This window comes from Dendrobium catenatum, unplaced genomic scaffold, assembly GCF_001605985.2.
Source record: "Dendrobium catenatum unplaced genomic scaffold, ASM160598v2 fragScaff_scaffold_35, whole genome shotgun sequence".
Taxonomy (NCBI): Eukaryota; Viridiplantae; Streptophyta; class Magnoliopsida; order Asparagales; family Orchidaceae; genus Dendrobium; species Dendrobium catenatum.
In genome coordinates, this window is record NW_021318497.1 from 476,593 (window position 1) to 487,783 (window position 11,191).

At 32.2% G+C, this 11,191-nt stretch overlaps 1 protein-coding gene across 1 annotated transcript; it reads right to left on the reverse strand.

Moving 5' to 3' along the window:
• Window positions 1-10,077: 10,077 nt before the first annotated feature.
• On the reverse strand, window positions 10,078-10,973 carry LOC110096904. The gene is made up of 2 exons (XM_020823054.2): window positions 10,667-10,973; window positions 10,078-10,507 (listed from the first exon to the last, which is right to left on the reverse strand). The coding sequence occupies exons 1-2, from the start codon at window positions 10,786-10,788 to the stop codon at window positions 10,297-10,299; spliced, it is 333 nt and encodes a 110-aa protein (XP_020678713.1). The 5' UTR covers window positions 10,789-10,973; the 3' UTR covers window positions 10,078-10,296.
• Between the last annotated feature and the right edge of the window lie 218 nt (window positions 10,974-11,191).

Genomic DNA, 11,191 nt, shown 5'->3' on the forward strand with positions numbered 1-11,191 from the left:
ATTATAATAAACTTGCTAATGTTATTCTTGACTCTATTATTCAATAAATTATGAACCTTCTCCTGAACACTAACTCATATGATTTATTATTATGTAATTTGTCTAAAGATGTGGGCTTTAGATTAAAGGATTCTTGGCATGCTTTTAGAAACAAGAATGATGTCACCAATATTTTTTTTTTTTATGATTTTGAATAAAAGTATTCCTTCTACTCTTGCTATTTTCATCTGGAGAATTTGCATAAGTTCATTCCTACTGATGATAACTTAATTAAAAGATGTTTTATTTTACCTTCCAAGCGCCAATGTTGCTTTCATGTGGAGAATATGCATCATGTCTTTCTTTCAGACCCTTTAGTGGTTAAAAGTTGGACTTATTTTAATGATATTTTCAAATTAAATTGCTTTAATGCTAAGTTGTCTATTAATCTTATGCTTAACTCTTGGTTTATTAAGTCTAAATGCCACATCAAGAATGTTATTCCCTCTCTCATTATGTGGTATTTATGGTTGGATAGAAATAATTCCCTTTTTAATGGTGTTGGTATGAACCGACATAGGATTATTAAGAATGTGAAAGATAAGGTTCTGAGGCTTTCTTCTGTTAATCTGCTCTCTATCAAGAATTTTAAGAATTACTTCTTTGAGGCGTCTATTTAGGTCTCACGTTGGGGGGTGATCATTCTTCTACTAAACCTAGGTTTGTTTACTGGATCAAAACTCCTAATAACTCCTATAAACTAAATGTGCATGGTGCTATCAATGGTTCCATGGCGAGGTATGGAGGGATTATCAGGGATGATTATGGGAATATTATTATGAGTTTTATGGGTCCCTTACATAAGTGTTCTATGAATTTTGCTGAGCTCTCGGATATTATTCATGGGATTAGATTATGCGTATCTCTTAATATTTCTATCATTTGGATTGCAGGTGATTCTACTTATAATAGTCACTGTTTAAATAATATTGATGATACTCTGTGCAATCCGGCTCTTTTTTATCTTGTGAGGGATATTAAATAATTGTTAATCTTTGTTAATTACTCCCTCTACCATGTGTATAGGGAGGGGAATGCTTTTGGTGACTGGCTTGCCAATTTGGGGTGTGATTTGGACTGCTTTACTGATTTTTTTGCTCCTAACTTACTTGTCCCCTTAAAAGGTCTTTTAAGATTATACAAAATTGGTCCTTTTGCTTTGTTTGTTGGAGGTTATCCTAGTTTAGTTGCTTCTCTTGGCTTTTTCGATTATGTTTGGGTGCCAGCAACTTTCCTTTGTGCTGCTCATCAATTGCCAGAATGTTCTATGTCTTGGTTTTGTAATCTATCCCTAGGTTCTTTTGGGGTTTTACTTGTGGGTGTTCCCTAGAGCCACTCTGTTTTTGCCTTTTATGAGTTCAGTGGCTTTGATATTTGCATATGTGCTATTTGTTTATTAAGGGGTTTAGCTTATATCATGATGATGTGTCTTATCGTTTGGTTGTGTTATATGTATCTTCTAATCTATATATGTTACATGGGCATGGATCTCCTGTGCTTAGTTGGGGTTGGGTTTAACCTGGAGTGCCAATGGGGCTATGATTTAACTTTCAATTTTGCTTCTAATTATTTTTTCTGGTTTGTAATTTTTTTGTTCTTGTACTTGGCTTTTCACTCCTTATTTTACTTAGTTTAAATGAAACTGACAGATCATGGAGCTGTTGGGGATTTTGTGTTGCTGTTGTTTACATGTAGCTATGATTATCTATCCTAAGTTATATGTCAACTGGTTGTATAACCCATTTGTCTTGGTCCCCTGTGTCTATGCCATTTTGGATTATGGGTCTACTGTTGATTATCTTGTCTTCTTTGTTGATAGTTGGTTGATGCTTGTTAATACCTTACTTGTATTTACATTACTTGTTTTGTCGATAACTACTAGACTATCTACTTACTAGCCTATGGTTTTATTTGTGTAATTTCTATCTTTGGCATCACCTTGTTTTGCAGGATTTCCTTAGGGCATGTGTTCATAGTGTTGTCACTTTGGAAGGGAAGTTGGAACTGGTTGGTATTTTTTTGGCATCTTACCCTTTTTTGGGTGCTCGTTCTTGTCCACCATATATCGTACCTAGGTTATAATGTATTTTTGCTTAGTAGGGAACTCGAGCACTTAGTATTTTTTTGCATTCTCTTTGTAGCTTTTAAAAGCATTAGTGAGCTTGAGGTCCCTTTAAGGTTGTGTAATTTTTTTCTTAATTTACGCATAGGCCCCTTTGTGGGTTTTCCCTAAAAAAATTTTAATAAATGAAAAAAAAGGAAAAAAAAGAAATAAGAAATTTAATAAATTATTAAAATATTAAAAAATAAAAAATAAATTGAAAACATCATGAAAATAGTAAATAAAAGTTATATAATAAAAAATAAAATGATTCAATTAAAATAAGTTTAAATAATAAATTTAATTAAATTAAATTCGATTGAATTAAATAAACTAATTCAAATAAATTTAATTATCTATCAATTATAAGTAAATAATTAAATAAAACGAGACTCTATGTTTTTGTTTTATCTTTTAGGATGAAAGAAATGCATTTAGTTAAAAGCCTAGAATTTGTTGACTAATAACTTCAAGCACTTTGAAGTTGTTAATTAATATGATTCTATAAAACCTAAGGTAAATAAACTCTTAATTAAAAATAAAAGCTTTATGTACTTAGTTTAACTTTGGGATGAAAAAAATATATTTATTTGGAAGCTTAAGACTTTTTGATTAATAGCCTCAATCACATTGAAATAACTAACATTGTTCTTTAAATAACCTCTAGTTTCAATATCTATTCATACTTGGAGCCTGATATAATTCCTCTAGATTCAATATGAGTTCAACCTATTATTATCAAATCTAAATAAGATAAGTTTTTAAATTTCTATATTTTAACCCTTTAGCATATGTCTGAGAATTTTTTGGGTGCATGTTAGAGTTAGCATGTGTTCTAAAGTGTGTTGGAACTTATGAATCAATATTGAGACAATAATTTTTTATGATAGCAAAATATTATGGTTCTGATAATTTTATTATTTCTTTTAGCATATATTAAATATTTATGTTTGTTTTTATGTGTACTAATATTTTGGGGAAATTATATACTACTCCAGATTGCTTAAGACTTCAATAAATGGTAGAATAGAATTTTATGTAATAGAGTTTGCATATCTTTATTTTTTTTTTCTTGAGTCTAAGCAAGTGTGATTATAATTGGATAACTATATGCACACACAACAAGAGAGTGGTAATTTTTTAAAACTTATTGTACTGTACAATATCTTATCGTACTGTACGATTAAATATAGTTCCTTTTAGAATATAGTTAATTAAATCATGGCTTGAATTTTTTTAATTGTTTGTCTTATACGATGTCAAGTCATGCAGATGACTAATATAGTACAAAATTCATTTGGTACCGGCTCGTACCAAACAAACTCATATATTTTTGAATTTTTTGTACAATACGATAAAAGGTTCTAGAGACGACTGATAGAGTATGAAATTCATTTAATACTAGATCATACCAAACGAACTCATATCTTTTTGAACTGTTTGTATAATATGTTAGGTTATATAGATGACTGGCAGAGTATGAAAATTAGGTTCATACAAGATCGTACCAAACAAACTCATTTATTTTTCAACTATTCGTACAATACAAACTAAATTTGTATAAACGACTGATAGTGTACAAAACAAAGTTCATCTCGATTTGTACCAAATTAAGCCCTAATTTTTTGAAATATTTATACCATATAATTGTATGATCGTAAGTCGGTTCACTTGAATTTTTCAATTTTTGGATGGTTTTTATGTGTTTTTTATACATAAAGTCCTAAAAACTTTCACATTATCTTTGCTTCAAATTTCTCTTGAGAGTAACTTTTTGAGAGAGTGTTTGGGAGAGATTTTGTGAGTGAAGAGTGAGAGATCAAGAGAAGGGGAGTTGTGAGGGATTCACAAGATTACCCAAAGTGAGGATCTCTTTGTCTTCTTCAAGTTTCTACCCAACATCTTTGGAGGCTCTTGAGAGAAGATCTTCAAGATTGGATCAAGGTTCTTTGCCTTCACCATGAGGGTAAAAAAGGACGTGATGGTTCTCTGTCTTCACCAGGAGGGTGAAAAAGGTTGTGACGATTCTCTGCCATCATAAGGAGAGTGAAAAAGGATGTATAGGTACTCTACCTTCACCCGGAAGGTAAAAAAGGATGAGAAGGAATGTTGCCATCACTTGGAGAGTGTTAGAGGTGAAGGTTCTTTGTCGCACTGGGTTGGTGGAAGAGAGTTTGTAAGGACTTCTCTGTCTTGCTATGGGGACAAAAGGAGAGTTACTTGTGTTTAGTTCAATACCTGAAAAAGGAGTCTCTGGGGAGTGTATATAGGTTTAGTTGGATCGAACCACTATAAAATTTGGTGTTCTTCTGTTATCACTAATTTTTCTTACATTTTTATTTTACTGCATTTATAATGTTGTTGTTAAAAAATCATCTATGGTAATTATTTCTTTAAACAACTGTATGTTTCAGGATTAGTGGTTTAACTTTCTTCAAAAATCTTAAAAAGGTTTTTTAAATATGAAACAATTTTTTGTAACTTATTCACCCAGATCTTAGTGAGCTTGAAAATAATTTAAAGTTTTTATGGGTGAATCTGATCAAAGGGAACATGATTAGAAGATTGAAAATTAAAATTTTAAAAATACAAACTCATAACTTCAAATAAAATTGAAAGATTTTAAGGAAAATAAGTCAGCTCCCATACTTGAACAATTTTATAATGCTGACCAAAAGCATATAATTTCAAAACCTAGAAAAAGATATTATAACTCATATAGATCAGTAAATCATTTTCCTGGTGTTAAATATTTTTCATGTGGCATGTTAGCGCATATTACCTACACTTGCACTATTAATAGTAAGACACATTTAGTGTGGAGATCTAAGATACATCAATCACAGCATATCAAACATGCATCTGTTATTATTTTCAAGAGGTTAACCCAAATTTATTTAAGTTCTCAAGTCTAATATTTGATATTTTTTTAGAAACGCTCTCATACAAGCCCTTGTGAGAGCATTTGCTACTTGGATAATAGATTTTAAAAATATATAATTGGAGATACAAATCAATTTATATTACTGGAGGTCAATACTGGAGGCAAAGTGATACTTGAAGATAACACCACTAGGTAGGATCAAGTATGATTGGTAACATGAAGAATTTTTTGATTGAAAATATCTTATTGGTAGAAGTATTAAAACATAATTTGCTAAGTATTAGTTAGCTTTGTGATAAGAGGGTCAATATAATTTTTTTGCCTACAAGTTGCATTATAAGAAAAAATGGAGTTAACGTGTTGCATGGAGATTGGGTAAATAATGTTTACATGCTTAATTTAAATTATGTTAAATATTCTAATGCCTTTTATATAAAATCTGTTACTCATGAATCTTGGTTAGGATTTCATGTAATAAATTATGTAAATCTTTATTATTTATTTTTTGACTTTTAATAGGACACAATGGAGAAAAAGGATTCATGTAGCCGACCCCACGTAGTGGGATAAAGGCTTGATGTTGTTGTTGTTGTTTATTATTTATTTTTTATTTTTTATTTTCTTGAGCCTAAGAGAGTGTGATTGTAATTGAGTAATCATGCACACACACAAGGGGAAAGTGTTAAAACTTAAAATTTTAAAACTAATCATACTGCATGACTTCGAATCATACTGTTCGATTTGTCATATTTTTCCTCCTAAATGCAGTTAAGTAAATCATGGATTATATTTTTTTAACTATTTATAATATACGAAGTTAGTTCGTATAGATGACTGACATTGTACAAAATTGGATGCGTACCAGTTCATCCCAAATGAATTAGTTTGTTTTTGTATTGTCCATATTGTATGAAGTTAGTTTGTACATAAGAGACTGATAGAGTACAAAATTAGGTTCATCCATAATTATACCAGATAAAGCATGATTTGTATTAACTATTCATACTATATGGTGTTAGTTCATACAAATGAGTGACAGCATATGAAATAAGGTTCATACCATCTCATACCAAACGAACACATTTAGTTTTGAATTGTTCGTATAGTACGATGTCAGTTTGAATAGATGACTAATAGTGTACGAAATAAGGTTCGTACATGATCATACTAAGATTTTTGAACTTTTTGTACAAACGATTCATGATCGTACTGTATGATCTAAAGTTAGTTCACTTGTAATTTTCAATTTTTTGGACAATTTTTCTTGTGTTGACTATATAAGAAGTCTTAAAAAATGACACTAAAGACCTTATCTATAATTTTCACTTAAGAGTGGCCATTGGGTGTGAGTATTTGGGATAGATTGTGAGAGTAAAGTGTGAGAGATCAAGTGATATGGATTTTTAAGGGATTCACAAGGTTGCTAAAAGCGAGAATCTCTTTGTCTTCTTCAAATTTCTGCCCATATCCTCTAGTTTGAGAGAAAATCTTCGACATTGTGTCTAAGTTATCTTCCTTCACTAGGATGGTGAAAAAGATGTGACGATTCTCTGCCTTCACCATGAGGGTGAAAAAGTACGTGATGATTCTCTTTCTTCACCAATAGGGTGAAAAAGAACGTGATTGATCTCTACCTTTACTAGGAGGGTGAAAAGATACATGACGATGCACTGCCAGCACTTGGAGGGCGTAAAAGGCATTGGTACTCTATCGCACTAGGTTGGTGGAAGAGAGTTTGTAAGGGCTTCTTTGTCTTGCTTTGGGGGAAAAATGAGAGTCGCTCTGATTTAGTGCAATGCTTGGAGAATGAGTCTCCAGATAGTGGATGTAAGTCTAATTTGGACCAAACCACTATAAATTTGGTATTCTTTTATTCACTTTTATTTTTTCTTTATTTTTTTTGCTTTAAAGTTTTGTGGTTAAAAAATATTTTAAGATAATCATATCTAAAAAATTGCATAGTCAATTATCATTGCTAAAATTTTTATAAATAGTTTTCAAAAATTTAAGAAATTTTTTACATTTACCAATTCACCCCCCTCTTACTTAGCATTGGGATAATTCAATAAGGTCTAACAATCAACACGAACTTTCAAAGACTTTTTTAAACAAAAAGAAAAATTCTCCTTTTTAAAGATTTTTCAACATCTAAAAAATAGATAATTTTATTCCTTGATGTGAAAGCAAAATAATTTCATAATAACAAAAAATCAGATATTTCAACCAGACAATTATCACAAAAATAAATTAGAAAAATAAAGTGCAAAAAAATAAAATATAGAATAATCACACCACATATTTATAGTGGCTCAGTCAACCTGATCTACATCCACTCCCTAGAGTCAGCCACTCTAGGTATTGCACTAAACTTTTAATGACTCTCATTTGACCCCCACAACTAAGCTGAGAATCCCTTACAAAATCTTTTCTATAGACCTAGTGCAATAGAACACTATAATCCTTTTTCTCCCCTAAGGAGATGACAGAGAACCACAAATCTATTCACAAGAAAAGAACATTGACTCGCTTTCACCTTCCCCGATGCGGTGGAGTAGTCGGGTCCTTTGACACCAAAGAGATCTTATTCTTTCCAAAATATCTCTCAAGACAAACCTTGAATTTGAATGTACTAAGGTGAAAGCTTGCCAGAGTAACCATGTGAAAACACCTCCACACTCCTTTGAATCCTACAAGGTTCTTCTCCCTCTCAAACTCCACCCTTTCCTCTCTCTCCTATTCAAGGATCTCTCTTCAAGTTTTCTCCAGAAGAATGGAGACTTAATGCATGCCAAAGACACTTACAATATCTTTTTAGAAAGCTTAAATAGAGGGCTTAAAAAATCCTAAAAAATCATCTCAATCGTTAAGGATCATACAACACAATTGCAGAATGTTCTAGTACGATCTTTAGTACGAATAGTTTAATCTTCCTTTTAGTATTATATGTTCATTAGTATGAATGACCGATTATATAATACAATTAGTTCATCCGAAATGAATTCATCTTGGATGAATCATGAGGCGACCAAAATTGTCTCTGTTGATTGTATAGTATGATCACAATATCAATATCAAATAGATTTGATTGATTAATCATATAATTAAATTAGAAAATATTTCAAACATTGTACAATACGATTAGATTTATACAATACGATTAGAACAAGTTTTTTAAATTCAAAATTTTCCCTAATTTAATGGACGATAGGCTTTCTAATTATAATATATCATCCAGTATGATGTGGTGTTTATATTGTATGATTAGTTATATTAAAAAATATTTTCCCTAGAAAAATAAAATATTTTAATTAATTTATGCGATACTGAATCGTACAGTACGATCCATATCATATAATATGATGTATAAAAACTTTAAAATATTAAAAAAAACATTTTTGTTCCTCTTGTGTGTGTCTGCATGGTCACCATACTGATATACATCATTACATGACTTAATGCAAGAAATAAAAAATAAATAAAAGAAAATTATAGACTTATTTAACATAACCTATTCTACCCAATTTTGACTCCTGAATCTTGAAAGAATGGTGCATGGTGTACCTGAAATATTAGTTAATACAAACAAATATGCTCTACAAATATTTGGAGAAATAAAGAGATAATAAATAATATTTGTTATAATTAAAATCATAAACTCGAAAGCCCAAGTTGCAACAAATAGGCTCAAATCAAAGGCTTAAAGCGTATTGGGAAGTTTTAGAGTATTAATTGGATGACCAAATGATATCTAAATATATAATGCTTATGGTCGAATTGAGTAGCTCGACGAGCTAAGATAACTTAATTATTAAATTATTAAGGCAATTAAATGTGAAATGAATGTTATATGATCAAGGAAATCAATATGAGTTGTCCGATGGAGCACTCCTAATTTGTGCGAGATCTTCTTCATATTCCTTTGAGGTTTCTAGAGTTCCACCACATGCAAACTTTTATCAATTGACCACTATCGGACCTCCTCCTGATTGCCAAGCTCCGTCAAACCTCTAGCAGGCTGCCAACCACCATCAAACCTCCGACCAGCCATTGCCAGACATCCACTTTGCTACCAGAACTTTGCTTGCCCGTCACTTGTTTTCGGACCTCCACTAAACTACCGACCACCGTCACACCTCCGCCCAACCACCACTGGCCTCCACTAGACCTTTGCCCAACCACCAATCGACGCTGAACCTCTGATTGACCGCCCGACTACCACCGGACCTCAGTTTTGTTGCCAACTATTGCAGAATCTTCTCTTACTTGCTGCTACCAAACAATCGACCTCCGTCATCCGACCACAGTCATTACAAACTCTTAAATAACCATATGACGTCTGACTAACTCTCCAAACTATTGTAATTTCATCGTCTCCAAGTTAAGGGGCGGGTGCATAATGGAATCTTCTCACCTACAAAGCTTCATGCTTTTTCACTTTTTAAAATTTTCACGTAACAAATTTTCTAATGTTCTATTGTTCTCTCAACTATCTATTAATGTATTGGATATTCGTTCATTGCTAAGATGAAAAACTCTCACTTCCTACCCAACGAATTTATCGGTCCACAACAATTTTTTTTTCTTTTGAATTTGTAATTTAAAAAAATCCTCCAATCTCCCATATGATGCTTGCAATTTATTTGTGTGCATGCATGAGAGATTAATGTACAACTCTAAAATATTAAACTCATTCACACTACAATGAATATATTTCAATACCCATTACTACCCCATACTTTATCTTAGCAAAACTCACTCTCTCACAAAACTTAAGTTTACCATAACACTATTATTTATTATTGACAAATGTGGGCATCCAAAATTAAAATATATATATATCCACACACATAAATGGCCTAATTTATCTACCCATCAATACTGTAACGTTTTTGGACTATTAGAAGCGCAAAGAAGATATTTCTTTTATTTTCTAAATAAGTTAATGGTCAAAAGTAGCATTCATGGGAGCTTTCAAAGCAATAAATAAGATACTTTGAACAAGCTCTCTTTGACCGTGGGATGATTGTTGACTGACAAATCAGAACGAGAGCACTTTCCAAACCAGAACGCCTCCTTATTTAATACATTTACAGCCGCAACCCGTGAAAGGTAATTTATTAATGGCAAAGAGATTTCTAGAGCCAAAGAGGGAGAAGAAAAACAAAGAACAATATTCACTCCATTCCATAAAGAAGAAATACAAAAGCCATGAAATAAGAAGAAGAAGAAGAGGAAAAAGAAGTAGAAGAAGAGTAATTGAAGGAGAAGAAAGCTATGCAGAATCAAACTTATAGTGCTTGTCGACAGCAACAGAAACATCCCATGTACAACTTAAGCCCTTGGGAAAGAACACAAGATCTCCAGATCCGAACTCCACAAACTCAGAGGATCCTTTGATGTAGGCCTTTACTTTCCCCTTTAGAAGATAACATGTCTCCTTCGCATCAAACTTGAGAGGAAACTTGCCTGGAGGACAACCCCATCTACAGCAAGAAGAACAAATAGTTTATCATATTGATGAAATACACATCAAAATAACCAGATCTCTCTCTCTTTCTTACACAAACACGCACAGAGAGAGAGAGAGAGAGAGAGAGAGATGAGAACAGACAGTGATGAGAGGAGGAATAGACAAAGCTTACTTTGGCCAAGACTTGATGCCGAGCTCAGCTAAACGCGACTCCGAGGGCTTCCTCTCAACGCAGATGGACAGGTTCGAGGAGTCGATAGCCATGTCTTCTTCTTTGTTGGAGCTTGAAGCCATAGTGGATGAATAGAACAACTATGGAGGAGGGGAAGGAAGAAGAGTTGAGCGATTTGATGTCCTTGTTTTAATTCTGTAGTTTACTTTCCTTTAATGTCAAACATAAGAAAGGAAAAGGCAAGAAGGAATCTCTTATCTACTTCTTATATAGATACTCTAAAGAGTTATATGGTTTCGAAGGTGAGATGGCTAAGCGCTTAAATAGCAAGAGAATATGCAGTGGATAAAGTATCCGGAATTCTTATTTCTCAAGTGCGCAATTACTGGTTATATATACATATATAGGATTTCTATTTTGCGTAATAAGTTGCAAGTTTAATGCAAAATTCAAAAAATCTGTTATTGCTGGTTTGATTGATTCAAATCTTCGATTTTAAATAAACTTTTACTGAGTCTTCTAATG